The sequence below is a fragment of the Diaporthe amygdali genome, assembly GCF_026229845.1.
Source record: "Diaporthe amygdali strain CAA958 chromosome Unknown NODE_10_length_1141467_cov_65_626103, whole genome shotgun sequence".
Taxonomy (NCBI): Eukaryota; Fungi; Ascomycota; class Sordariomycetes; order Diaporthales; family Diaporthaceae; genus Diaporthe; species Diaporthe amygdali.
In genome coordinates, this window is record NW_026517030.1 from 157,645 (window position 1) to 184,719 (window position 27,075).

A 27,075-nucleotide genomic window follows, 5' to 3' on the forward strand; every position below is an offset into this window, starting at 1 on the left:
TCTTGCCTCTTAGCCGCTTGACTCACCGAGCCCGCACCGTCTCAAACCTCTGGTACCTTTGTTTGTTATTATATATGGGGTTGTTTGGTTCTCTGTTTGTCGTTTGCTCCTTGTTGTCTTTTACTTCTGCCCTCTACACTTTCTCTCCGAATCAAGAGGCCTCGCCGTAAAGCGACCCCAAGATGGCTTCCACAAATGAGGATGAACAGGACCTTTGGTACCTGAAGTCCACTTTCCCTGTCTTCTTTCCTTCTCATCCAGTTTTTCAGGGCTCTGAGGACGAACTCGAGGCCTATGTCCATCAGGATGTTAAACGGCAGTTCGCCAGCGGCTCCGCAGAAGCACATCTCTCGGACGATGAAACTGCTTTCGTAGCTGAGTCCGAGCCTGTACTTGTGTCTGATGCTTCAACTACTGCTGGTCTGAGAGATGGCATTGTCCAAATTTCCATCGACGATGGAGAGAACTCTCCCATGGTGGACATGGGAGAGGCCGCTACCGAGTCCTCAGGTCATGCCCACCCCTTCATGAAAGGCCTCCTCTCCCAACAGAACACGGACGGCACGAGTCCAGGGCCAGTGAGAGACATGGAGAACAAGATGCTCACCGAAAATGCCGACGTTGCCCACCGCTCCACAAACGAGAGCCTGGTCGACTTGTTCACAGAGCTTGAGGACGTCATCTCGGGCCCGAGACTCCTCGAGCTTCTCCAGGGGGCATGGAGTTATGATGCGCACTCGACCCTCAAGATTATCTTCAATGCCCGTTCCATTCACCTTGGCAAAGCTTCTCGACAAACTTTCTATCGATGCGCCGGCTGGCTCGCCAAGTACCATCCTCTGACACTAATCGCAAACCTTGAATGGCTGAGCCGTCCAGTAATACAGAAGAAAGCCGACAAGAAGGATGCCGAGAAGAAGGCCGACGAAGATGAAATGGTGTTTGTGGAGCAGGAGATAGACGATGACGACCCAGCCCGCTTCGACGTTAAGAACGGTGTGGCTCACGGGTACTGGAAAGATCTCCTCAACATTCTTGCATTGTATGTCAATGGCAAGCTCGATGTCCTAGCAAATCCGCGCGATATCCTCAATATTGAGCGTGAGAAATCTAAGACCAACTGGCCGAAGGATCAAGAGACAGCCAAGGCCCTGCGGCATGGAAAGAGGGATGATCGCCATGAGGCCGCCATCAAAGCATTCGAGGACGATGCTGTCTATCGGTCATTGCATGTCACGATAGCTCTTCTCTTCGCCGCTCAGCTTCAAAAGGACTTGTCACTACTTCGAAGTGATGACCCAACAGCCAAGAGGAAGGTATCGCTTTGTGCCAAGTGGGCGCCATCCAACACTCGATTCCACGACAAGCACACCTTCATCGTTTCCTCGATCGCCGAGATAATGCACCCAGTCTCAACTTTCGATGGCTTCGCAGATTACGATGACAGCAACAAACAGAAGCGTGAATTCTACCTTCGTCATGCTCGAGAGGCCTATCGCAAGGACGTGGCCGCACTTCGCAAGCACCTTGAATGCGTAGAACGGAACATCACAGCCAAAACCTTTGAGAATATCAAATATGACCGCGTGCCCTCCCTAGCCATGAATAACTACGCACCCATCTTTGCTCAGAAGGATACCGATCGTTTTGAGAAGTACATCGACAAAGTTGCTAATGGCAAGGCTCAGATCTCCGGCGCAACTCTCCTGCCAAGTGCCTTTATCAAGGCTGTGCGTACGGCGCCTTGGACATCGGACTACTTCACCAGTCAGCCAGGTGGCAAGCGCACCAGCAAAGGTACCAAGGACCTAGTCGATGCGAAGATGAAACAGTTACAGGCCAAGACTCTTGACGGCCAGTGGAAATCCCTTGTCCAACGCATCAAGGATTCAGGTACGCTCGAGAACTGTATCGCCGTCGCTGATGTCTCTGGCTCGATGGAATACCCAACATTTCCCGATGGGACTGTTCCAATGGACACATCAATTGGTCTGAGCTTGCTGGTCGCCGAGGTGACGAAGCCTCCTTTCGGGGGAGCATTCATCACCTTCAGCACCAATCCCCGTGTGCAGAAGATCGATCTCACACAGAGCTTGCAGGAAAAGTATCGTGCACTTTCTAGTGCTGATTGGGACATGTCTACCGACTTCGTCGCAGTTTTCGAGAAGCTGATCTTGCCAATGGCCGTTAAGAACAACCTCAAACAGGAGGACATGGTGAAGCGCATCTTTGTCTTCAGCGATATGCAGTTCAATACGGCGTGCTACAATGACAACAGATGGTCCACCTCTTACGAACGGATTCAGAAGAAGTTTTCAAAGGCAGGATATGAAATGCCTGAGCTGGTCTTCTGGAACCTTGCTGGCGGACGAGCAGGCTATACGTTCACAGGCGGAGATCCCGTGGCGCCGAAGCCTGTGACGGCGCACGAGCAAGGCACGGCGCTGGTGAGCGGGTATTCCCAGGGCATGCTGAAGGTGTTCCTGGACAGCGGCTCCTTCGAGGACGAGGATGCTGAGGAGGAGATTATCGAGAAGGTTGGAGATGACGGTGAGGTCGTTGTGGAGAAGACGAAGCGACAGAAGTTGGACCCGATGAGTGTCGTCAAGAGAGCCATTGGTCATCCCGCTTACAAGATGTTGCGCGTGATAGACTGAGCGAGGCTTGCAAATGAATTGATGAGTACCTACGTATCCTTAATACTTAGTGTTCGAGAAATCTGGGTCTTAATACGAATCCAACCATATTAGCGTTGTTGATAGCTCAACAGTGCTCGGTAAAAAGTACTTTCTCTACTAACAAACAAGATGTCAAGCAATGCAGTGCATGATCACCAAACTACAATTCGGGTGTGTTTAATGCAGGGCATTTGGGTCCATTGATGATGGCAAAGGACTACCTGAGCTCCACAGAGATTCAGAGCACCCATTAATCCAGGATTGTATTTTTATTTGGTATGAAGGGATGCATGATGGGATTTTTCATAGCTACCTCTCTACGTCATGACGACGCAGAGATGTGTGACACGGGCACCTGCGGACCATCAGCTCCGTGCTACTGGCCTGGAGCTGCAGCTTCGAGCTTGGAAGCTGAAGCTCAACACGTACCTGCGTCAATGAGCGTCATCGCAATGGAGCTATTTGTGTCTCGGCCGTCTATGTGAAAAGAAATTTAACGATCTCCCAACGAAAGTCCTTCAGATTCACCCTCAACCTCGCAATCCTCTCCCGACCACAGACGCCCTGAATACCAATCAGCTTCCACCGTCTGCCTGTCTCTGAACTCTCACAAACAAGAATATCCACAATCACCAAATACCATAACCATGATCCCCTCAAGAACTTTCTTGCGCTCCCTGCCACGAGCTGCACGGTCCGCGAAGGGCCCACGGGCGAAGCAGGTTCGCCTCCAGTCCACGACCGCATCCTCATCGGGCAGCGGCAATGCTCAGGCCGGCACGTCCCCGTTCGCAGCCGGTGTAGCTGGTGGCCTCACAGCTGGAGGGCTTCTCTACGGCGCGTACTATTTCAGCCCTACAGGCAAGATTGCAAGATCAGTCAACAAGGCCACGAAAGAGACGAACAAGAAGTACAATGAGGTTGCTCAAAAACTCCAGGAAAACACCCCCGATGCCGACCAGACAGTCAACTACATCAAGGACTTCTGCTACTCCTACGTCACCTGGATCCCTGGTGGGCGCCAGTACGTCGACACCGCATTCAACGATCTTGAGAAGGTCAGGAAGAACAACAAGGAGGACGCAGACCGCATCCTCAATGATGCATATAAGCACTTTCAGGAGATTTCCAAGGCAGGCCTCAGCATGGAGAGCCTCCGCCGGGTGTACGAAGCGCTAGCGGACCTTTCCGTCAAGCTTGCCGACCTCTCCACCGACGCATTGGGCGACATCCTTGACAACCACCCCCAGCTGAAGGACAAGTTCGGCGGAAGCATTGATCAGCTCAAACAGATGGGCGATCAGTACGGCCCAGAGGCGAAGAAGCAGGTGAACCAGACTTGGCGGGAGATTCGGGACGTTGTGGCCGGCGGCTTCACAGCTTCCAACCTGGACAAGGCGCGCAAGCTCATCGAGGACAAGGTCCAGCAGGTCCAGAAGCTGGGCGATGAGGCTTGGAAGAAGGGATTAGAGCAGGCCAAGCCTTACTTGGACAAGAACCCACAAGTCAAGGAGCTAGTGGAGAAGAACCAGGATGCTCTGAAGAAGGGCAACGCGAAGGAGCTGTTTGAGAGGGCCAAGAACGCGGTTGAGTCGGGCAAGACAGGCGACCTCGAAGGTTACGTCAACCAGGCTGTGGAGAAAGCCAAGTCCAAGGGCTCCCAGGTTGCTGGAGGTACCGGTCTGGAGCAGTATATTGGCCAGATTCCCAACGGCAGTGAAATACTGTCCAAGCTTCAGCAGCTGAAGGAGGTTGCGGAGAAACACACGGAGGAGAGCGAGAAGTTGGTGAAAGAGACGACAGAAGAGCTGAAGAAAGTACTCGAGAACAAGTCCGAGAAGGCCGAGGGCATTCTCAAGAAGGCGAAGGAGGAGTCCAAGTAGATCATTTGGCGAACCCACTGTAAGGCGACCGTTCATGGTTCTCAACCCCACAGGTACATCTATAATGAATGATGCCTGACACGCCATAGGACCAGAGGGAAAAACATATACCGTAGTTTGTCAATTGGTTCAGTGTTCTTGTGATTTCGATGCTTTGGTGCTGCGCTTAAGTGAAGCCTTCATCTTGAACGAGCACCACCTTGGCCAAGCTCTCACCAGGCTTGGCTACCTGCAGGCTGCATCAGACATTGGAGGCTGAGGAACAGAAGGTCCAGACCAGAGAAGTCGTGCTTTCCAGATCGCCAAGAAGCGGTCCGTTCTTTACGGCTATCGTCCAGTAGTTTTAGTGAGCTACTTCGCTGGTCAAGAGGATGTAGTCGCCATAAGAACAGAGCAGTCGCTTGGCTCGGCTTGTTTGCGCGAGAGGGTTGGGTCTGGCTCAGGTTGTCGGGAGCCTACCTGAGCTGGAGAGCCCCTGCCACCTGGCAGAAGATGGCCAAGTTGCCGCCAGCTGGCATCAACTTCAGGCCTCCACTGGGCCCAGCTGCAAAACCGGATATGGCCAGCTGACAGGGTCATCGGCCTCTTACAGTAAACCGCTCAGTCTTAACCTCAGTTTCATTCTCAGCCTCTTCTACTTCATCGCGACGATTGCATTCGCTCTCTTCGGCACATACAGATTAGACATTCCTTCGACATCTAGACACAATATATGAGATGCCTCATCGATAATGAACCCCACCGATCCCGGCCGCCGCGCCGGTGACCCAAGTTCTCCCTTCGACTTTGGCGTGCTGCCCGTCGTCGCTCCCGACTCGGACAGGAACCCACGCACCAACGCCGCAACAGCCGCCACAGCTGCAGGTGTGCGCGCCTTTACGGCCCAGGCCATCGCCTTCTACTTCAGGGCGCCAGTCAAGGCCTTCTTCCGCACTCGCGTCGACTACCTCGCCTACGCGCGGAACCTGCAGCAGCAACAACAGCCGCACAACTACCTGCTAGCCAGCCTGTCCAACGCCCAAGATGCCGGCAAGCAGACATGGGGCCAGTGGCTTCGCTCTGTGGGCTCACGTACGACACCGGGGATTCTTGCCTCCGCGGTGAAGCATCATGGATGGCGCATCATCCCGGATCAGGTCCTCCCCCCTCTGATTGCTAACGTCGGCGTTGGCGCCGTGCTGTACACGAGCTATCTGCAGATCCTCGGCCGCTTGCACGAGGAAAGCAGCAGAGCTACCAAGAGGGTCTACCCTCCCCCATCGCCCGGCGACACCTTTACGGCAGGCCTCCTCGCCGGGTCTATCCAGAGCGTCGCTGCTGCACCGCTAGACGCGATTCAGGCGAGGTTCGAGCGGGGAGGCAAGGGGCCTGAGATGATCAGCGACTCCAACGGTCGACCACAGAGTATGTGGTCTTTCAGCTACGCGAAGCTTCGAGAGATTGGGCTGCGAGGCATGTTTGCTGGGTGGGGTCTGTCCTTTGCCAAGGACAGCCTGGGGAGCGGAGTGTTCTTTTGTACTTTCGAGTATATTAAGGCGCAATCGTACTATTCCTTCGTCGCGTGGTACTATGGTCAGCTCAGTGAGGATGTAGTGAACGTCCTATCAAGAAGACGACCCACAGACGGGAAAGACAATCAGCGGCTCAAGACCATCCAGCCCCATTACGCAATCGAGCCTGCTTTCCTCATGCTTGCCGGAATGGGGGCATCCATTGCCCAGCAAGTAATCATCCACCCGCTCACGCATGTCCAAATGGAGCACTGGGAACACCTTGAGTATCTCGACTCACAGTCACGCAAGTACCGCAAGTACCAGAACTCAAAAGCTCCGGGGGAGAAGTGGCGCTGGAAAATGTTCCGCGCCTACTATCACGCATACAAGGAAACTTGGTCCAAGTGCGTCGAAGAAAGCAAGTCACAGGAGGGTAACGGACCCAACGCACTGAGACGTTGGTTATTCCGGGGATTCTGGTGGAATGCGCTGCGACAAGTGCCCTCGACGAGCGCGGGGCTGGTCATTTTTGAGTTGGTAAGGCGCAAGTACGGGATGGGGGGCGACGCTGTTCGGATCAACAGAGACGGGTACGATATTCTGCTCACTTAGAGAGGGCTCGGCATGTACAAGGCATAGCGCAGGTGCGTTTCTTCGGTTGGACAATAGATACCATCTCCCTTTCCCATATATTTGTTTATATACGCTATCTCCTCTTCCAAGCGTGCTCTACAGCTTCGCTTTGTCAATGTCATCTCTTACGCATAACCCTTTCTTCCTATCGGCCTTCTTATCGCTTGCCTTTAGCAACCTCCTCAACAGCTTTCCCGTGGGCCCTTTCGGAATGCTCTCCGCAAATTCCACCTCAGCCAACCACTTATACCGGACCTTGCGCTCCCTCACATATCTCAACAGGGTCCTGCCAAGCGCATCGGTTGGAGTTTGCGCCCCCTTCACCACGACATAAGCTTTCGGCCTCTCACCTGCGTACTCGTCTCGGATTCCCAACACTGCACAGTCCTCAACCAGCTCATGCCCCAGCAACAGATCTTCCAGCTCCGCCGGCGGGACTTGTATGCCCTTGACCTTGATCATCTCTTTTATGCGGTCTTCAATATGCAGGAGTCCTTCCCCATCCATATGCCCCACATCACCTGTATGCAGAAAACCCTCCTCATCGAAGGACTCGGCCGTAGCCTCCGGGTTCCCCAGGTACCCCATCGCAATCTGCGGGCCCCGTGCACAAATCTCACCCGTCTCGCCGGGGCCGAGCAGCCTCGACGCGTCAGAAAGATCAATAACCTTGGCCACGGTGTTGGCGACGAGCTTGCCGCCCGTGTGGGCGTAGCGGTACGCAAAGTGTGTGGGCGGGTGAGACGAGATGCACGCCGTGGACTCGGTCGCGCCGTAACCCTGGCGGAACCCAGTGCCGGGGAACTTGGCCTCCAGCAGGCGGATGATCTCTGGGCTCATCGGTGCTGAGCCAGATGAGAACCGCTTGACAATGCGGCGCAGCTGTGGCAGGTACCTGTCGACGACAGGATCACGCACCATGCGGATCAGGATCGGCGGCACGAAGATCAGCTCCTCTATGCGATGCTTGATGATTGTCTCGAGCATGGCTTCCATCTTGAACTGCGGCAGCATGTAGCACTCGCCGTTCGTGAACACTGGATACGTGATGAACCTGACCAAGCCGGTGATATGAAATAGCGGCATCACTGCGATGGTCCGGTACTGACCGTCCGCGGGGAGGAGCTGGAGCTGCCTAAGCTGGAGGCACTGCGCGATGATGTTGTGGTGGGACAGCATGACGGCCTTGGGTGAGCCCGTAGTCCCGGAGCTGAAGTTGAGATAGCCGCAGATGTCTTTGTTCGTCTTGCCACGGGGTATATGGTACACCTCTGTGACCGGCAATGATTGGCCTCGCTGGATCAGGTCTTGGATACTCTTGAACCCTGGTACTTCGCCTTCGAGCAGCAGAATGTGCGACCTTGGCACGCCCGCGTTCTTGGCCGCGGTAACAGCTGCCTCGATTGAGCCGGGCAAGGTCACCAGGATCTTTGTATCGGCTGTCTTCAGAGCATGTGTCATTTCTTCCACATTGTATGCGGGAGAAGCTCCATTGATTCTGCCTCCTGCTTCATGTGTTAGCCCTCGAGTATGTCATCCGTTTCTGCCCAGGATCACCCACCGACCCGTATAGTCGCCCATAATGCGACCGCGTACCATACAGTATTCGTACTGAAGATCGAGACAGTCTGGTCGGCACGGAGGCCATATTCTTCCACGAGTACTGTGCTCAGAGTAGTAGCTTTTGACTTGACTTGGCCAAAGTCAAGACGCTCTCCAGTCACCGCATTGTTATATGCCCCAATGACGGCGCTTGGAGCTTTTCGAAAAGGGACATATTCCTCAGACTCGAAAAGCCATTCCCAAGTCGTTACATTTGTTGGGACTACCAGACTCCTTGCGTCAATATCTAATCCAGTTTGGCAAACTTTTTCGTCTGAGTCACGGTTACTCACTATCGAGATCAGGGTGTGGGGACTTCCAGAGCGTCATATTTGCTGTCCCGCCAAGCCGGCCGTGTGTTGTTGCTTGTTCATTATCACTTCGTCACGACTTCTCCGGCCTCTTAATTATTCTTGGAGACGACACCATGTCCGAACACGGCGGGCCTAAGGTCATGCGGACTTACCGGGTTTACTGCCCGGGCGGGTGCGGAGAGCCGGATTTCTGCTAGGGACGGCGCTGGGCAATGCCTCGGTACAAGATCGACGGAGCCCACCCCGCTCAACTAGCTGGTTTAATCATCCTGTTCCAGGGGCGTACTCAAGTCGATCAGGCAAGGTAGAGCCACGGGCCAGCAACGACGCTACTTTGAAACATGAGGCATGTCGAAATTGGCGTCCGCTGCGGGCTAAGACCGAACATACTGCCCTTCGCGGATGCCTCGAATGCTCAGGAGCTGAAAACTTGCCCGAAGGTTGTACGAGGGTTGAAAATGAATATTTTCAGATTCACAGTTTGATTTCTTTCTTTCTTTCTTCCAGGAGCCACAAATTAAAGCTCTGTTTCCAAGTGGTCAAGCAAAAGCTTGCGCATCAGGCCCAGGCGAGATGGAAGGCGTTCCTTTCTCTGCCTTGGCCTTGCGAGAACTCCTCAACTTGTCTCTGCCCAGGAAGACTAGGCATATGACCAGCCCAAGCCCGGCAAGCCCAATTCCTAGATATAATGCGCCCTTGTAGCCCTTCAGGAGGTCCGCCTTTGTCTTCCCTCCATTGTTAATATGAACCTCCACTGTTCCCGCAAACCCAACGCCTAGAGATATACTATAGTTGACGACTGTTGCTACCAGACTTGCTGCGATTCCTTGGTGCTCTTTCTTGACCGCATCGGAGAGAATCAGGGTTGCCGCCGGGAAGCTCATATCCATACCAAAGGGTATCTATCAATTGTATTGTTAGCGGATGCGCCATAGCTTGCTTGCGGGAAATGCTTGTGGAACACTTGAAAAGCCTCAAGCCCACGTCAAGTATGGAAAGGAGGAGGAGAATGCATACGATAACAATTGACACGAATGTCTGTCCCCAATAGATCTGATCCACGGGTGCCGTTGCGAAGATGACAACACCAGTCGTGAAAAACGTCAGGGCAATAGTCATCACCACAGGGGGTGTAAAATTGGCTGGTCCCAGCAGGTAGCCTGTGATCACAGACGCAAGCAGGCCAGTGACGAGAATAGGAATCATCCAGGTTGCGGCCGGCAATGGAGCCAGACCCCGTATGTTCTCGAAGACCAACACTACATAGAGAGACCAAGAGCCAAACATGGCCCAGCCACAGGCGAGTGCGCCGAGGACGAATCCGACGTCTGCATTGAATGCGTCGAGAGGTAGGAGAGGATTTACGGCATAGCGGTACTCAGCCCACATGAATGTAAAGAATACCACCACGCCGGCAACAAGAGTGGCAATCACTTGTGCCGAGTTCCAGCCAACTATTGGTGCCTGATTCCATGCAAAGTTGAACAGAACCAGGGCTGAAATTCCGGTGACTGCCCCAACCTGTCCACAGATAGGTCAGCAAGTTCTCTGAAAGGTGCGTACTGCGGTATACGCGGTCGGAGTATGTTGCCTTCTGTCGCATCCCAATCTAGGGCCCGCTTACCAGATCCAGCTCGTTGTTCAAATCACGTAAGGAGACCTTCCCCGACAATCTGGGCGGGCGTGGTGATGGCACAACGAAGTGAGTGAGGACGGTTAGCAAGGCGAGGACGATGGCCAGCGCATGAAAGTTCCAGGGCCACCAAAGCAAGTTGAGCGAAGTTCCCACAATCCCACCCGTCAATGCACCGACTGGCGCACTTGCCCCAAACAAGGCGAAGACCATGGCCTTGCGATGGCCAGGAGGATATGCCGCGCCAAGGATGGCCAGGGCGTTCGGGATGCAAATGGCGGACCCGATACCCTGGAAGACCCGAGCGAAGACGAAGAGCGTGTATCCGGAGTACACGGCAACTCCGGCAAGTACCGACCATAGCGAGAACCACGAAAAGCCGATCATCAGCATCAATTTGTAGCCAAAAGCGTCGCCCAGCCGTCCTGAGAAGATCAGGAACGTGCCTGCGGTCAGGCTGAATCCCGCGACGAGCCAGCTGAGAAGGGACGGGTTGGTGACTCCCAAGCTGTCGCCCACAGTACCGAGAAGGAATAGCATTGCGCAAAATGAGGCCTCTAGAGCACAAGTCGTCAGCATTATCTTATTTATTTGGAGACAGGAATGGTTCTGTAGAGAAGCTGTTTGAAGGATTGCGGCTGCTTGTTAGGGGCCTCACGGTTGCAGAATTGGGTCAAGCAGACTGTTACCACGAACAGGATCTCCTGGGGAAGAGACATCTGCTCAGAAGCCCACGTAGATGCTCCCGTCGTGTTGGAGCGCTGAGGCTCCATGCCGTTCTGATCTTCGAGATCATCCTCGTAGTGCTGGCTCCGATCGGATCTTATGCTCGTGGCCTCTAGGTCGACACCGCCTTCTTCTTTCCGTGCCAAGTTGTTCAAGACATCATCGTCCTCCCTGCTGCGGGCAGTTTCTGCAGCCTTTTCGGTGTCCATGGTTGCACTGCAGTGATGGCTACAACTCAAGAATCTAGGATTCAAGAAAATTGTTAGAGGTCAAGATATTTGAGGACGACGCATCGTTCTTTGCTTATCCGTGTGCTGCCGGGGAGGTGTGTGATGGAGCTTCTGAGTCGTGACGTTGGAACGGAGCGGCCCCATGTCGTGATTAGCCGGGTGTACGCAATTGCTAACAGCAGCCGCATTGGAGAAAAGCGCGAACAGCCGAAGGGCGCAGGGGTTGGTTACCATTCGCCAGCCATCCGTTTGGATTTCTAAAGCCTTCAATTTCTAACCACGGTGCTGACCAAGCAGGCATTCTCATATGTTGCTGGCGCTAAGTAGAGTGATTAGCAGGTAAACACTTAGGTGGTCATGGTTCATCTATCATCACTCCCACCAATACTCCTACGAGGTGAAGAAGTATGTCATGGCATAGCCCATGGAGCATGGAAACCTTTGGTGTCGCCAGCTCTGAAAGGCAGGGTCAAATGTACCTGAAAGAACCACCCTGCATCAAAAGCTTTGGAAGCAGCTTGTGGCTGATGAAAGGGGCACATGAAAATTCACTGCAACGGGCGCGTCAAAGCATGTAAAGACACAATCCCGAATGTTCATGGATGTGCAAGTAGTCTAAGGACTGCTGTCTTCGCGTGAGGCAATTGCTTATTTCCCATCTGTCCACCAGCCACCTATTAGGAGGTGCGGCTTCTGACTGCTGTTGATGCCTTCCAAAAAATCAAATGTCCTATGTGCAGGATTTTGCGCTGAGTGCCAGGTCTAGGCCACAGAAACAGCATGGCCCATGCCTCCCTGGGCTGAGCCACCGCCCTGATCGCCGTTTCCATCGTTCTTGGGCTCATCGTCATCCTCGTCATCCTCGTCATCATCATCCGGATCGGAGCTAGGCGATTTGTTCTGGTTAGCGAGCCATTCTGTGCTGGAAATCTTGCGCAGACGGTTTGGGGTCTTGGTAGTAGCATACTCGGAGTGATCAGCGCCACCGTACTGGTTCATGAAGTCCTCCTTACTGAGAGGCTCCTTTCTGTACTTGCGGCTGCAGCGGTTGCAGACCTTGAATTTCTTGAACTCTGATCCAAAGGCCTTAGTGGTGCGGCGGAAAGCTTTGTCGGCTCTCCAGGTGCAGCAGTGGCCGCACTGTGAGCAGCCTTTGCGGTTCTTGTGGCGCGGGGACATGGTGGCGAGACTGGTCTGATGGCGAGCACTGGGTATTAGTATCTATCATCTTGAATCGGTGCTGTCAGGTACTAGCGGAAAGCCGCGATACTTACCACAAGTGCCGCGTGATGGAGGTAGATCACTACGTGTGGTGTACGTTAGACGGTGCCAGACGGGATGGAGTTTTCTGAGTTTTTATAGGCTTTCTTGAGACCAGTGAATAGGAACCAGCCTCGCGAATGTTATTCGCGTTCATTAATCGCGTTTATTATTCGCGTTCACCCAAGATGGGATGACAGCTGGGTTCTTCCAATTGTGACTCGCCCCAGCAAACATATTAGTAGTCCTCTAAGCTTAGGAGCTTGAACGAGTACCACTGGACGTGATTGATAGGGCCTGCGGTAAACAAGACTCGAGATGTAGCTATGAGGTGTGACCGAGTGCCTCAACTCTGGCAAAATTGTGGCGAATAGCCAGAGACAGGATCACGGCCATGCACATTGTTCGTATAAAATGCAACAACATGTGCTATTACAAACATCAGATTTACCCTGGACCTTAACGAGTATCAAAGATAGCCTTACTGATTATGCATGGGGAGATTGCTGAAGAAAGGTGTGAGATAGGGTCTGTTGGTTCTGTCGTCTTCTGTTCACACCCTTAGGTGAAGTGTTTTGACGCGAATTCCGCAAACATCCATCGATTCTGCAATTCTTGGTTACATTGCATGGCCCTGGCCACTTTCTTACCTTCCTGAATCAGAGTATCAAACGTGCGGTAATCGTCCTCAATGTTCCGCTCAAACACTCGTCATAATCCTTTACTTCGTCGCGATGCCCTACCAGCGATCTAAAGTCCATTACCTGCGTAGAGTCCAGCGCCAGTTTCATTGACTGCAGTATCAATCCCTGGGGGCTCAATCTTGCATAACCCTCTGTTACTCTGTGAATGACATATGCAGGAGTTCTGTAGATGTACCAAAGGCACCTGAATATGAATGGAAATGTATTTGAGGAATGTTTACATGCTTCCGAATGCATTTGACTGCAATTGCGATTGACCTGCGACTTATTTGCGACCACCTATCTACGCATCCTTTCACCCTTGGAGCTCATCACCTGCGCCTTGCATACAGGTGTTCTGTGGCTCTTTTCTCGGCACCAACCTACGAGGTTGTTGGACGCTATTGACTGGATTTCTGATTTGTATGCAACCAGGATAGCTAAGACACGGCCTGCCCCAGAGCACTTGAAGATCATAAAGCAATGAGGACTGCAACGTTGGACATGATACGTTCTCGTTACTCGGGTGTGGTGGCAGAGGGCACCCCGAGGGGACGGGGCCAGTAGCAAACACATTCCAAGGGCGACCTCAGGCTTTCTATTCAAGCACCATAATACATAGTCACACACTCTCTCCGTTGCAACTGGTAATTTTATGACCTAGAACAAGATCGATGGCAGAAGGGCGCTGGCATCATGATTACGAGGCAAGGCACACTATGCTTGTAGCCCTGCATTATGTTAGTGTCTCTACAGATTTTCACTTCTTTCTTAGCTCTCGTCTATTCTTCCTTTTTTTTTATTTGGCCCTTCCATCGGCCCTGCCCTTCCAAGTTGAATGGACGATGATTTTTGGTCTATTTTTAAATTCTCATGAGAGAACAATCTACTATATGACAATCTCCTATGGTGCGACCCTGCGAACAGAATTGTTTTGTTCTGGGTATCCCATATCGATTGGGGTGTCTAATATCAGAGAGCCCATGAGCAATGATCAGCACAACTACCGAAGACGTCGGAGATAAACATGTTTGAAAGCAGTAGACCGGAAAACCCGCGCTCGGACGATCGACAGGGTCAAGGGGCTGGCTGACACAGGAGACGTCACAGCATCACCGCTAGTCCGGTCTCCTCTCTCGTGCCTGGGCACCCTCAACGCAAGCGCAGATTCATCACAGAAGCAGAAAAGACGCAGAATCCGGTTTGCACAAGTAATAGAAGTGTTCAATTAGATCCCAAAGACGTCAGCAGCCCCTGGCAAGCAGCAGCATGTCGTGTGAGTGACCCCATACCCCCACATGTGGATAGTTCCACGTGTCACAAATGCTCCGAGAGGTATGGCTTGGCGCTGAATACCCGACAGTCCTCAGTTCATCCGCAAAGATGGTCCACGCCTCCAAACTGCCGGATGGGGCAACCCAGAAGCAGGGCATCGCAATGCTTCAGGATCATGACTTCTTCCTTGAGTGTAACCCTCATATGCAGAAGTTTGAGGCACTTGGCGAAGTCTCTGAGCCGGGTCTGCCCGAAGGCATCAAAGCCCTGGGGCCGACAACGCTGTACAAGGTCACCGATATTGTTGAAACCATGCCGAAAGGTATATGGGGCTCAAGTGTCGAGTCGAGCTACGAATTTACGGACATTCAATTGGGACTCTTTGCACGCATTAAAAGCCCTCTCAACGTGGTAATGGACACGTTCTGGTCCATTGAGGAGAAAGATGGTGGCCTTGAGCTCGTCGAGGCTTGCGAGATTAAGTGCTCCAGGCTTCTCATCGGAATCGTGAAGTCTCTTAACGAGGGTGGCTGTGAGTGACTCTCTCCTGCACTCTGCCATCCTGTTATCGATCTGGCCCTCGATCCGGTCTGTGATATTTTGAGGCAATCTCAATATGGCAGTCATGATATACGTGTGATAAGCAATAATAAAATTCTGACAAAAGAATACATACAGGGTCCAAAATTCATGCGAAGATGCTAGATCGGCTAAAGAAGGAAGTGCAAGAATCTCCAGGAAATACTGTTGCTGCTTAACCAACAGAAGGAGAATATAATATTTACTTTACTTATAGAGTAATCTAGAATAAAGAAGGTTCTCCAGAAATGGCTTTCTATACACAGGTCTCCCTCATAGATATGTACTATACATGAATAGTTAGCCGAAGTCATTCCTACATTTGTCCGGAGTGTAGCTATCGTAGATGCTAGTCGCGTGGGTGAGACATGTATGAATCAAATAACCGATTGAATATTCGGCAATTGCCCAGACTTTATGCACTGTTAGCCACCTACGTATATGCAGTGCCTTCACAAGGTATATGTCTCCATCTAGCAATAGAACATATGGTAACCCTTAGCAATAATCGGGAGCTAATCAGATTGACATTATAAATTGGCTTTTTAGTTGTCAAAGACAGTTAGTTCACAGTTGCCCACCACGTGGCGGCTTTCAAGACTAGACACAGGTCGGTCGTGTTGCGTCGCGCAGTGTTATGAATCTCATCCTGGATCAGGCTTACTACATTTGGAGGTTCCGACATTCTCAATCCAATTTGTGATGAACTAGCATGTAGCATGAACAACGGGCGGGAGTCACTCGAGTGCGTTGCCGGCACACTCATACGTTCTCTCCATGTGAATCAGCCTAGACAATGCAACGAGCTTAAAATATCTCTGAGCATTCTCCCAATACAAAAACCACATGTCTCTTTCTATATCATATCGTCTCAATACTTCTTGGCTCATGTGCCATCTTATGACGGTCGTCGCGCTATAGCACTTTTAGAAAATAGACAGACCCAGCTGTGTTGATGGTCGGCGACACAATACCAACCCCAACTCTGACTCAGATCATCTATAGCATAGAAATAAGATTAAGTTCCGCCTTCGGGCCGTGATCAAGACACACCTTACTCAGAACTGCCCTGCCACGGCAGAGAAAAATCATAAGATCATGTAGTTCGGATGCAATTCGCTTTGCTTTCTTGGCGGGCGCGTGCTCTATCTACATTATGCCTCTTTCACAGGCACCTGGGCAGCTACTCGAAGCAGCGACGTCATGGGCCCTGTCCTTAGTGCATGCTGGGCGCGTCCTCCCATGGCGCCCACCACTGTCATTGTAGCATCGATCAGCTAGCCGCGGTCTGTGCAAACTCAATGTGGATGCGCTTCATGCGCATTCGATGATGTTTTCAAATTCTTCACGCAAGGTCCGTGGTCTGTAATCGAGCACCTAGACCTCCATGATTATCCCAGGAGCTCGACGGATTTTGGCGAATTGATACCCGCGGGTCTGGTCCGTTTGGCCAGAACAACATGCTACACACTTGTATAATTGCGCAGTCATCAAATGCCTGTGCGCGTGCGCATAACTCAGGGCCACGGTCCAAGTCTGAGCTGACAACTACCGGCGGTCGGTTCCCGAACACTGAGAACTCGGAAGTTTTAAGTTTCGCTGTGTAGCTTGCAAGCGCGTTAGTGTGTGCTTCAATCCGTGACTAAGTTCTCCACGCACGTTTTGAAATTTATAGTCTGGGATTGTTTGCTGATCCCATACCTTCACGAGTAAGTTGCTCCAAACCGACTGTCCAGTGGGTGTTCCGGAAAACAGGGTCGTATATCGACCGTCCGCCAATGCTCGGGAAATACCACTAGAGATAAAGTTCAGCCACCTTGTCCCTTAGTCAAGGGCCCAGACCAATAGCAGTCTTAACTCATACGATATTATTAGGAGTAGTGGATATCAACCGCGTGCGTTCCAGGATAGGTGCATCCAAATTTGTGATTTCGTCTCGGCAACCGTGCATCTCAACACAGATATCCCGTGCGAGCATAGCGATCATCTGATAAGTGCTAACATGGGCAGAAGGTTGCGCCGATAGATTTATTGATTGTCCTCCCAAAACACTTGTGAAAATGGGTCAAACTTCACGGGTCGTTCCGCTGTGGGCTTGTTGCCCAGTAAGCGAGGTGCTCTAGAGATGTTCCAGCATCCATCCTGCTTACGACAACGGGACCCACTCACCCACACAAACATCCTCGAATTTCAAACCCGCCGATCTTCAAAGAACCATCGTCTCTTTTTGGCGTAGGAATGTTTAGTGTCGCCAAGCGTTGCGGAACCGGTTCCCGCCCACATCCCCCAAGGCAAAGGCTGCCGTAGCATCCATCGAAGATATCGACATCTTAGATGCCCCCTGCAACCTAACCACAATGGCTATTTGATGAATCGTGAACGCCTCGTCTGTGCGTGCTTTACAGCTGGGGTGAGATTGGCCAATAGTCCTGGTCAAGTTGCCGCACGGATGTACGAGGTTACATTCCACAATATACCACAGTAGCATTATGACTGGTCCTCTCCAACAATCATGCTAGAGGTGTGCCCGCTGATCCTTCACAGGGTGACAGGTTTGTGATAAGGTCAGTGCTCTCGAGATTCCCCATTCTGGTGAGTTTTATCCCCTTGCATTTAAGCTCCAGCTCCAGGACGGGTTGTGCTTTGTGACAAGGGGGGGCCTGGAATGCTTCGTTCTGATCTTCACTCTCAACACGACTCACACATAGCCAGCCCTCGTCGCTCTCGTCATCATGTTTGTGACCTGTCGGATCAAGTTGCGGGAATAAGATACCGTGGTACCACGCGACGATCGTCCCTGTTGGTGAACTGACTCGCATCAGGAGCCGGGATCCTGGGGCAAAATGGCCATGGTGCCCCGTAAAAGAACAGTGCAAGAAGACCTGACGCTTTCCACGTCCCTCACCACTCTGGCTGGCATGTGGCTATGTGCCAAACCAGCAAACGGGCACTTCCATTTTCCTTTCGCAGACGCACTTGAGTACCACGACTCGGCGGCGACTCCGCTTCTTCGACAGCAGACCCAGAAGAAAAGGAGCAATCCGATTATCGACTGAAGTCAACGAGATGTCGGCGGAGCAAGGACCTCTCGTGTCGGACCAGACCGCGTGGCAGGCCACCAGGCCTCTGGTTCGCGCGGCAATCGCAGCCATTGTTGTCGACACAGTCATCGTCGCGGCGAAGACCTTCTCAAGGCTTGGCATCGCCAAATTACGCTTCTGGTGGGACGACTTCTGGATCATTGTTGGCTGGCTGCTGTTGATGCCAATATGTGGTATGGGGATGGCAATGGCGAAGGTGGAAACGGCCTGGAGCAACGAAGACCGCATCATCTTAAATTTGGAGGAGAACGCAATCTTGTTAAAGATCATATATGCGTTGCTGCAGTGCCTGCTCGCATCATATGCGGCCACACGGTTTTCCATCCTCGCCCTCTACCTGCGCATTTTCTCCGACAAGCGGTTGAGAATCGCAATCTGGACCGTCACAGCTTTCGTCACTTTACAATGGGTCGGCTTTGCCATCACCTCAGTTTTCCAGTGCATACCAGTATACCACTTCTGGGACAGATCCATTGAGGGTACTTGTGTCGATGTCGACAAGTTTTACAGATCCGTCACTCCTTTCAACCTCGTCGTCGACGTCGCGCTCGTTATTATGCCACTCCCCACGGTCTGGCGACTCAAAGCAACCAACACGCGGAAATGGGCTCTTACATTGCTGTTCGGAATTGGCATCGCAGCTCTGGTAGCCTCCGCGATTCGCCTTTCCGTGTACGAGAGGCACACAGCTAAATACATCGCACCATCATACACGAACGTCATGATCCTCTGGCTCGTGATTGAGCCTTCGATTTACCTGATTGCAGCCTGTCTACCTGCAATGCATGTGAGTAGCCGTAAAACTCTTCTTGATCGAGCTTCTTACTAACCCGACGTCTTTGAAGCACATTGTCGCAGCTGCGGTCCCCCGTAAGTTTGCCAATTGGATGTCAGACCGTATGGCAAGGATCAGTCGACTCCAAAGTACTGTGTTGGGCCGGAGTAAGACGGGCGTCTCAATGACAAGTGACTCCCGTGGTCTAACTGACGATACTGAGATGGTCCTCGAGCTTGGGACAGCCCCTCCGACCAAAGCACGTGTTGAGGTGGCGCCAGACGAGGTAAAGGCCATGACAGATCCCTGGATGGAAAATCAGGGCATCGTGGTGACGACTGACATCAAAATCGAAGTGAGTCAAGAGGATCGCATTGAGCGGATCATTGGGTTCTGAAAGGTCACTAGTTACGTCAGAAGCTCTTGAGCATGTACTCTATCAATTATTTGAACCTGTATTTGTCCGGATTAATCATTCTGTAAGGTCTCATACCGGTATGGTCCAAATTGCTATAAATTTAATCCAATATTGCTGGCCCAATTCACGCAATGCTTTGAGTGCACATTCAATGTACAAGCCCTTTTTCGATCCTGATCCTTACTTCATGCCAGTACTGAGCCCTCTTCTGTTCTCTGGCAGACTTGCCAAACTTGATCATGATCAGAAACACTGAGCAGACGGCCAGTCCAACAAATGCCACACTGATGAAGCAGTTTTGATACCCCAGAGCTTCTAGCCATGGCGTGATGCCATACCCAATAGCAAAGCTCATGGTGTTTCTAATGATGATACAAGTCGCTAGCGCATCACCTGAAAGGTCACGATAAGAGTCGACCAAATAGGCCAATGACAGTGTCACTCCACAGCCATTGCATATCGAGATCATGAACATGGCAAACAACAGGCCGAACCAGTGTACGCCATGTGCCGCACCGACACCCCAGAGTATGGACCCTGCGGGGAGGATAATGGTGGCTGCCGCGAACAGCCAGAGCCTCTGTTCAGGTTCGAATACGCCCCCGTTCCGCCGCGCCAGTCGAATGACAAACCAGTCGGAGAATACACCGGAGAAGAGCGAGGCAACAGTGACTCCGATTATGCAGGCCAGGTAGCATAAGCCAACGATTGCAGGGCTGAAGTTGTAAGGCTCACCTCCGAGAATAATCGAAGCGGTGGCGTTTAGGATGTTGAACCACACAAGGTACGTGCCGTAGGAGAAGCCGGCGTAGAAGATGACCGGCCATGATAGTAGCTTTAAAATCTGCACGGCACGCCAAACCATCATGAAAGGGCGTGGCTTATCCCACAAGGCAAGTTTTTGTCGGTACGTCTTGCGCTTGTACGGAGTGCTTAGTTCCGCAGCTGGGCTCTCAGGAGTTCCTGCTCCGGGGCCTTTCTCTGGAAGCGACTTGCTTTCGTTCGATGGGCTTGCGGCCTCAGAATCAACCGCAGAGGATGCTTGGATCCCTTCTATGACACCGACTGTCTTTCTGTCGTAGTTGGTCTCCTCGAGGAAGAAGAATAGAAACACGGAGATGACGGCACAGAAAACAGCGTGTATGAAGAAGCACCATTTGTAGCCGATGCCGTCGTTGATAAAGCCCGTGATAACTGGTGCGAAGAAATTGCTGTTCGCTAGCATCCATGCATACCAGCCCATATATTTTCCACGCTCATGAGCAAAGTAGAGGTCGGTGATCGAGGTCTCCGGAAGAGCCTCGATGGGAGCTGCAAAGAACCCGATCAAGATGTTTCTCGCTATCCATTGGCCATTTCCCTTAGCATAAGGACTCCAGACGCTGATGCCCTGGTTTCAATTAGCTTCTTGGACATCTGCTGAGGACCAGGGCTCGGACTTACAACCATGGCAATAGTTGAAATAAGATATGTGACTCTCTTGCCGTATTGTAGAGCAAAAGGCTGCCAGAACAACAGACCCCATCCGCAGAGAAGGAAGAAATACCCAGTTCCAGCATTGAGATTGGCTACACTCACGTCGAGCGCTGAGGATAAAGGGACCAAGACCGAGTACACGACGGACAGGGCCATCCCAACGAACCAGGTATATCTGCATTCAATACCCTGTAAGCTACTTCAAATCAGAGCAACACATACGATAGGCTGGAACTTACAACATGATACAAGTCAGAGCCAGACGTTTCCTGCCCGGCGACCAATTCAAGGGATCCTCCGGATCAGCGGATGGCGTCGGGACAAGAATAATATCCTTATGGCCCCTGGCATGACGAGTTGCCAAGTGCTCGTCAATGTCGACCAACTGGACAGTGCCCGGCACCTGGGACTCGTCGATGTCTCCATGGTTAGTAGTTGATGTCATATTGATGGTTAGCACACTTCTATGTAGATGTCGAGAGAAAAAGTGGTGAGGTCGGGTTCAGGATGCTCGATGAGAGGCAACTGAGACAGAGGTTCAAGAAATACATAAGCGTCGTGTCACCACCTCCGTCTAGTAGCGATTCGTCGATCATATCGAGCCAATACGACACTGGTACGCAGCGCACATGACGCTAATCAGTTCCAGCAAGCCGCCTGGCAACTCTATCTTATCACAGTACCTTATCAACATTGATGGCCGGCCAAATCCTATCATGCAGCATCACCGGCAGCAATAATATCTGACGACACTCAAATTTGCACATGTTGGCGGAGCTGGCTCTCAATGTTGTGATATCGCTGGAGTGGACAAAGAGCAGTGCAATATTTAATTATTGTCCTCACCATTCAGTGAGACCGGGTTGAGAATGTGCATTTAGGGAAACTTTTAAATTGGACACATATGCTGAATGGAGGACGACTTTGCCCAGAGATGCTCAATTTTGCAAAAGCGTTGAAGCTGAGAAAGGCGCGTAGATGCCGGCTGTTCCCAACGTATGAGTGACGTCTGCTTACCTTTAAGGCTGCAGGCGTAAAGCGTATTAGCATACTTTTAGTTCTCTGTATGGGGGCCAAATACTGGTAGTTCAATCCCATACCTCGAAGAGAACCAGTCGTTTGGCTCTCGAGGTTGGATTTGAAGCACAGCCGACAACGTCGTGTTACACAGCAAGGCTACAAGCTGATGGTCCCTGTCAAAAATAGCAATGCGTGCTTACATATAGGGGAGAATTATTCGAATAAGAGGTTTCCACTCTTCCTCTAGGCCCTGGTGACGAGCTTCAGCTCTTTATGCTTCGATCTGACATTTATTTAAAAACAACATCTTCCAATGGCTGGCTTGAACTGATTAGATGATTCCTTGTCCAAGTACGACAGCATCTTGATTTTTTTTTAAAAATTTTCTTTTGGTTTGCCTCTGAATTTCAACCGACATGAGAGTGAGTAACTCGACAATACCATTTTATCTTGGGGTATCAAACTCCTGGAGCTACTATGACAATGGGGAACAAGTGACGAGTCTCGGGGCTCTAACAGAGCCATTGAATGTCGCGGCACGCAACGGAATCGACATGGTCCTAAAATCACTCGAACAAACTTACGACCCAGCTTTCTCATTCCGAAAGGGAAGTTGCGCAAACAGCTCCTACGAGTACACGGATCACCAACGCGATCACGGCACTTGCTTTGACACATGTCACGATCCAAGTACGCTGTTCTTACCATTCAACCTGGAGCCTTGTCTTGGACTTGCCACAATCGCTATGCTGATCGAAAACGGAACCCTCGAAATGGACAGGTCCAGCGTTACCCAAAGTGCGGCGGATTACCTCGGCATTGGCGACCTTACTAACTGGGATGGCTCCAAGGTAATTGCTGATGTTGTCCAATGTGCGGCGTCATCCTGTGATGATAGCCCGATCGGGACTTGTGCACCTTCAGTACGCGGGCTGGAGGGCATCACTATAAATGCAGAAAATCTGCACGACGTATTCCAGCGCCTCGACGGCTTTTGCGATGGTGTCGAAGCCAAGCTTAACCCGGACATAGCTGGCCCAGGGGTAAGTGCTTGGCAGTAGTGCTCCGAACCGAGAGATTGAGAGGGACAAGCTGATTTTGATCGTGCCCAAGGTCATGTTGTCTTACCTCCTGCAGACGTGTGTTGCACTCTTTCTGTACCTGATACTAAAGACCCTCAACTCGTGGAGCCGCATAGTTGCATGGCCTTTTATCCTCATCATACGAAAGATGTTCGTGCCGAGAAGACCCAGCGCATGGACAAGAGCGATAATATTGCAGAATCGACTGGCGCGCACGCAGCTGAATGCGGCAACTATAACATCATCGGTAGAATTCCAGGAAGTTCAGACATTTTTTGTCATTACTATCCAGATCGCCACGTTGGCTACATCTCGGATTGAGGGACGGGCATCGTCCGGATCCGACTCTTTTGCCGAGGTTCTACTGAACGCTCAGATGGTCCAATCCCTGGCTGTGTATAGTGTTCTGCCAGTCGTCCTGACACAGTGCTCGCTTCAGCGGGAAGGAATGATGTGGTGGTACACCTTTGGCCTGACCTCAATGACGGTAATGCTGGCTCAGATCGTCTTGACTCCCAGCATGTCGCGCGTGTCAAGCTTCGAAACCCTCTGGCAGAACTTCAAAGAATCGAGCCCCGTGGAAGCTTGCGGATCTCTCCCCAACCCGATGACTTATTGTAACACCGACAATTACAATTTCGGGTACGGGGACTGGAAAGGGACCAACGTGGCACTCGCTTTCATTTACATCGCTGTCGTGAGTTTGCTCATCGATATGTTGGCGACCGTCCCGCGCGTTCAAAAAACCATGAACAAATATCTTTACCAAGTCAGTCTGGCGGCAAGTGGGCATGAGCTGAGCGAATTTCTATTCATGTTGCTGAAAGATCAGGTTTGGCCTTGTTGCCTGGCATTTTGGTGGTTCGGTGTCCAGGCAGGACTTCTCGCATTCGTCGTCTCATACTTCGCTGAGGTATTAGTCATTGTATTCTCTGTCAACCTAGGGCATTTTGGCAACTTCAACTACGGCCAGCTGATCTCGGTTATGGTGTGGGCACCGACGCTGGCAAAATTCGTATATTTCAGTTTATGTGAGTAGTTACTCCCTATACAACTTATAAGAGGAGCATAAAAATACTTTGGACTAGACTGACTTTAGAAAAAGTTGGTATTGAAGAGGGCTTCGGCCGTCGCTTGGCACGGAACTATAGGGTGGTTCGCGACGTTTATGACCGAAAGACTAATGCATGGGAGTACGGCATATAGCCTGACGATTATGAGGGGCGTCTTAATTGGATGCAAAAGCCACAACAACCTCAGGCCTCTTTGTCAACAATTTCCACATCGGGGTCTGAGATATCCAGCCACTTAGAGCCTACTCTGCCAGGTCCAAGGGCATGCAATTTGCAGCTAACCAGCATTCCGAGAAACGTGTGAGTTCTGAAGCCACTCACAGAAGTTCGAAGCGCCATGTAGACTTCACAGTCTCCAGGCATGGATCCAAGTTCGACAGATGCTATGTGTGCGCGACTGGAATTTCCCGTGACAGTGAAGACGCGACCTTGGGCAGTGAGTCGCTCTTAGCCACAAGAGAGGGCAGGCTCTTATCCCAGGATTTATGGAGTGCCTTCGAGAATGTCAGGTCAACTCGAAAGTCTTCTACAAGCTTTTTGTGGTACATTTTCGTACATCTTGCACATCGTTGTCCTGTAATTTACTTAAGGTCCACCAGTACCTGTGTATGAAGCCAAAGTGCTTCAAGAAATCAAAGGACAATAACTCAATGCAAGTCATGGCGTCCAACTCCGGAAAGAAAATGAGCTGTGTCATTCGGCATTCTTTCGGTGTCTTCCGAAAGAGCCCATGAGATAATAGCCGAGATTAGAAGCATTGCTCGCAACGCGGGTGATATAAAGTCGAGTACGGCTTGGTCTCCGACTTGTTGCTGTCGAGATGTATAGTCTGTAGGGATCACAAAATTTTGCTAGTAACTTGAGAAAAGCAGAAAAGGACAGATAAAACTCGGCTATATTCTATCTCACAAAGCGTACTGTATGATACAGGATTTCATATCACGAGGGGACCATCCAACAGTGATGTGTGTAATAGTTCAATTATAACCAAATATTTGAGATCCCTGCGAAATGAAGGCCTGATTAAACACCTCTTTTACCAACACCAAAATTATGAGAACATAGGCTACTGGTCCTACGAAACATTATCATTCCTGATGGAGAATTAAGAGCCTTATGAGATTGACTGCTACTTAATATATCTAGTGGTGGCTATTTCGATGTAGACTACATGTATATAAGCAGACACAATAGAGCGTTTATTTCCAAGTACCCAGGTACCGAGTCCGGTGCCGCAGACCGGGTATCGCAGGGCCAGCGGGTACCGACGGGGCACCCGCCTGCTATATTCCGCACTGCCGGAGGGCCACAGCCGAATCGTTAAGCATTGCATCATGACCACTAATGGTGTGGGGTGTGGGGTTTGGGGGAGCTCCCGACACCCTGGGCCGAGGGAGCGAGCGAGCGAGGGGTGGTGACGAGATGGATATCTTCGGCCTCGCCTGCTTCTGCGCGCGGAAAGAAGGTTTCGCCTCGCGATTCGAACCATTCAATTGGAACTGACAGTACTTGATGCAGCCCAGATTTACATCCTCAAGATCCCTCAATCACCTCCGACGCCTCTCCCCCACCCCATTTCCTCTCCCACGACCCCACGAACACCGTCTCTTGTCCCGCACCACTGCCCTCAAGATGAAGGAGTCCGAGATCAAGCGCAACCCGCACCCAGACTTTAAGAAGGTCGAGGCGTCCCGCCCAGCCTGGGACCGCGACGCCGAAGGCTTCAAGTACACGCAGACGGCCTCGCCCTCATGGAAGCTCGGCTCGGGCGCAAACGACCTGGCGAGCGAGCAGCAGCGGCAACAAAAGCACGTCACGATCGACCCGTACGGCGAGGGGCGCGCCCCGGTCAACAACTACAAGCTGCTGATCTCGGCGGTCGTGCCGCGGCCGATCGCGTTCGTGTCGACCGTGTCGCCGGACGGCAAGACGACGAACCTGGCGCCCTTCTCGTACTTCCAGGTCATCAGCCACGACCCGCCGCTGTTCGTCATCGGCTTCGCGTCGTCGCTGGCCGGCGCCGCCGCCGCCAAGCACACCCTGCACAACCTGGCCGAGACGCGCGAGTGCACCGTCAACATCATCAGCGAGCACTTTGCCGAGGCCGCCAACAGCACCAGCGTCAACGCCCCCTACGGCGCCTCCGAGTGGGCCGTCTCCGGGCTCACCCCCGCCTACGACTGCCAGACCGTCAAGCCCGCGCGCGTCAAGGAGGCCATCTTCTCCATCGAGGGGAAGCTGGAGAGCGTGCGCGAGTTTGAGAGCCGCAGCAAGCCCGGGACCAAGAACGCCACCATGGTCGTCGTCGAGGGGACGCGCTTCTGGGTGCGCGAGGACGCCATCAACGAGGATAAGAACCTTATAGACCCCTCGGTAAGTCTGCCTCCTCTACTGAGGATTCTATGCTTTTTCGCGCGCCGTCCTTGTGCATGTGCTGACGTATGACACTTGGGGAATAGGTCCTCCGACCAATAAGCAGGCTAGGTGGCATCACCTACGGCCGCACAATCGAGGGTTTCGAGCTTCCTCGGCCCGATTTTAATAAGGACCTCGGTGGCCCGGAAGCGTACCAGAAGCTCGAGGCCGAGAGGAAAGGCAAGGATGACAGCAATGTAGATGGGAAGATATAATTGAACTGGCTATAAGTATAAACATGTATACAAGACCAGCCACGATCGATGGCTTTATAGAGTGCAGAGTAGACAGACCCATTAAACAAGAATATCACACATCAACACCTTGCAATCAGTTCTGTTAAGGGAGTTTCTTCCAAGAGGAGCACCCGAGGAGATTGGCAACAATAGCTTCACTTCTGGAGCTGCACAATGTCAGACAGCAAACAAGTAGAATTCCCGTGGTATCTCCCTCCTTTCCTCTACATATGCGCGATTCCTATAATGAAGCCGCCTTTACTCCCCACCAGCCATCCAAATATGTAAGAAGAACCATAATACGAAATCCGTCCACCCGCCAGAGATCAACGCCAGCGGTCGGCAGGTTCCAAGAGCATTGCTCTCTTGCGGCGTTTCCGGCAGATTGACACAGCACACAACACCTACAACTATAAGTTTTCCAAACAAATGAAACATCAAGCTCATCACGCCAGACAGCCGTGGCTGAAAAGCGTTGCCCAAAAGAAAT

The 27,075-nt window shown here is 51.8% G+C and overlaps 11 protein-coding genes across 11 annotated transcripts; 7 read left to right on the forward strand and 4 right to left on the reverse strand.

Moving 5' to 3' along the window:
- Window positions 1–182: 182 nt before the first annotated feature.
- On the forward strand, window positions 183–2,657 carry J7T55_009020 (uncharacterized protein; the record flags this gene model as incomplete). The annotated part of the gene is made up of 1 exon (XM_053141942.1): window positions 183–2,657. One exon carries the CDS (start codon window positions 183–185, stop codon window positions 2,655–2,657), a length of 2,475 nt encoding a protein of 824 aa, XP_052994861.1.
- Window positions 2,658–3,325: 668 nt separating this feature from the next.
- J7T55_009021 (uncharacterized protein) lies at window positions 3,326–4,561 on the forward strand (the record flags this gene model as incomplete). Its single annotated transcript, XM_053141943.1, has 1 exon — window positions 3,326–4,561. One exon carries the CDS (start codon window positions 3,326–3,328, stop codon window positions 4,559–4,561), a length of 1,236 nt encoding a protein of 411 aa, XP_052994862.1.
- A 731-nt stretch (window positions 4,562–5,292) lies between these two features.
- J7T55_009022 (uncharacterized protein) lies at window positions 5,293–6,666 on the forward strand (the record flags this gene model as incomplete). Its single annotated transcript, XM_053141944.1, has 1 exon — window positions 5,293–6,666. One exon carries the CDS (start codon window positions 5,293–5,295, stop codon window positions 6,664–6,666), a length of 1,374 nt encoding a protein of 457 aa, XP_052994863.1.
- Window positions 6,667–6,783: 117 nt separating this feature from the next.
- On the reverse strand, window positions 6,784–8,619 carry J7T55_009023 (uncharacterized protein; the record flags this gene model as incomplete). The annotated part of the gene is made up of 3 exons (XM_053141945.1): window positions 6,784–8,192; window positions 8,249–8,446; window positions 8,583–8,619. 3 exons carry the CDS (start codon window positions 8,617–8,619, stop codon window positions 6,784–6,786), a joined length of 1,644 nt encoding a protein of 547 aa, XP_052994864.1.
- Window positions 8,620–9,142: 523 nt separating this feature from the next.
- On the reverse strand, window positions 9,143–11,171 carry J7T55_009024 (uncharacterized protein; the record flags this gene model as incomplete). The annotated part of the gene is made up of 4 exons (XM_053141946.1): window positions 9,143–9,505; window positions 9,621–10,124; window positions 10,228–10,793; window positions 10,895–11,171. 4 exons carry the CDS (start codon window positions 11,169–11,171, stop codon window positions 9,143–9,145), a joined length of 1,710 nt encoding a protein of 569 aa, XP_052994865.1.
- A 783-nt stretch (window positions 11,172–11,954) lies between these two features.
- On the reverse strand, window positions 11,955–12,371 carry J7T55_009025 (uncharacterized protein; the record flags this gene model as incomplete). The annotated part of the gene is made up of 1 exon (XM_053141947.1): window positions 11,955–12,371. The coding sequence occupies one exon, from the start codon at window positions 12,369–12,371 to the stop codon at window positions 11,955–11,957; it is 417 nt and encodes a 138-aa protein (XP_052994866.1).
- A 2,147-nt stretch (window positions 12,372–14,518) lies between these two features.
- Window positions 14,519–14,950, forward strand: J7T55_009026 (uncharacterized protein; the record flags this gene model as incomplete). Its single annotated transcript, XM_053141948.1, has 1 exon — window positions 14,519–14,950. The coding sequence occupies one exon, from the start codon at window positions 14,519–14,521 to the stop codon at window positions 14,948–14,950; it is 432 nt and encodes a 143-aa protein (XP_052994867.1).
- Window positions 14,951–17,049: 2,099 nt separating this feature from the next.
- J7T55_009027 (uncharacterized protein) lies at window positions 17,050–19,262 on the forward strand (the record flags this gene model as incomplete). Its single annotated transcript, XM_053141949.1, has 5 exons — window positions 17,050–17,094; window positions 17,534–17,581; window positions 17,698–17,727; window positions 17,930–18,877; window positions 18,936–19,262. 5 exons carry the CDS (start codon window positions 17,050–17,052, stop codon window positions 19,260–19,262), a joined length of 1,398 nt encoding a protein of 465 aa, XP_052994868.1.
- A 169-nt stretch (window positions 19,263–19,431) lies between these two features.
- On the reverse strand, window positions 19,432–21,204 carry J7T55_009028 (uncharacterized protein; the record flags this gene model as incomplete). Its single annotated transcript, XM_053141950.1, has 3 exons — window positions 19,432–20,673; window positions 20,727–20,934; window positions 20,999–21,204. 3 exons carry the CDS (start codon window positions 21,202–21,204, stop codon window positions 19,432–19,434), a joined length of 1,656 nt encoding a protein of 551 aa, XP_052994869.1.
- Window positions 21,205–22,195: 991 nt separating this feature from the next.
- J7T55_009029 (uncharacterized protein) lies at window positions 22,196–24,067 on the forward strand (the record flags this gene model as incomplete). Its single annotated transcript, XM_053141951.1, has 3 exons — window positions 22,196–22,822; window positions 22,893–23,892; window positions 23,967–24,067. 3 exons carry the CDS (start codon window positions 22,196–22,198, stop codon window positions 24,065–24,067), a joined length of 1,728 nt encoding a protein of 575 aa, XP_052994870.1.
- A 1,499-nt stretch (window positions 24,068–25,566) lies between these two features.
- J7T55_009030 (uncharacterized protein) lies at window positions 25,567–26,564 on the forward strand (the record flags this gene model as incomplete). Its single annotated transcript, XM_053141953.1, has 2 exons — window positions 25,567–26,307; window positions 26,394–26,564. 2 exons carry the CDS (start codon window positions 25,567–25,569, stop codon window positions 26,562–26,564), a joined length of 912 nt encoding a protein of 303 aa, XP_052994871.1.
- Window positions 26,565–27,075: the final 511 nt, after the last annotated feature.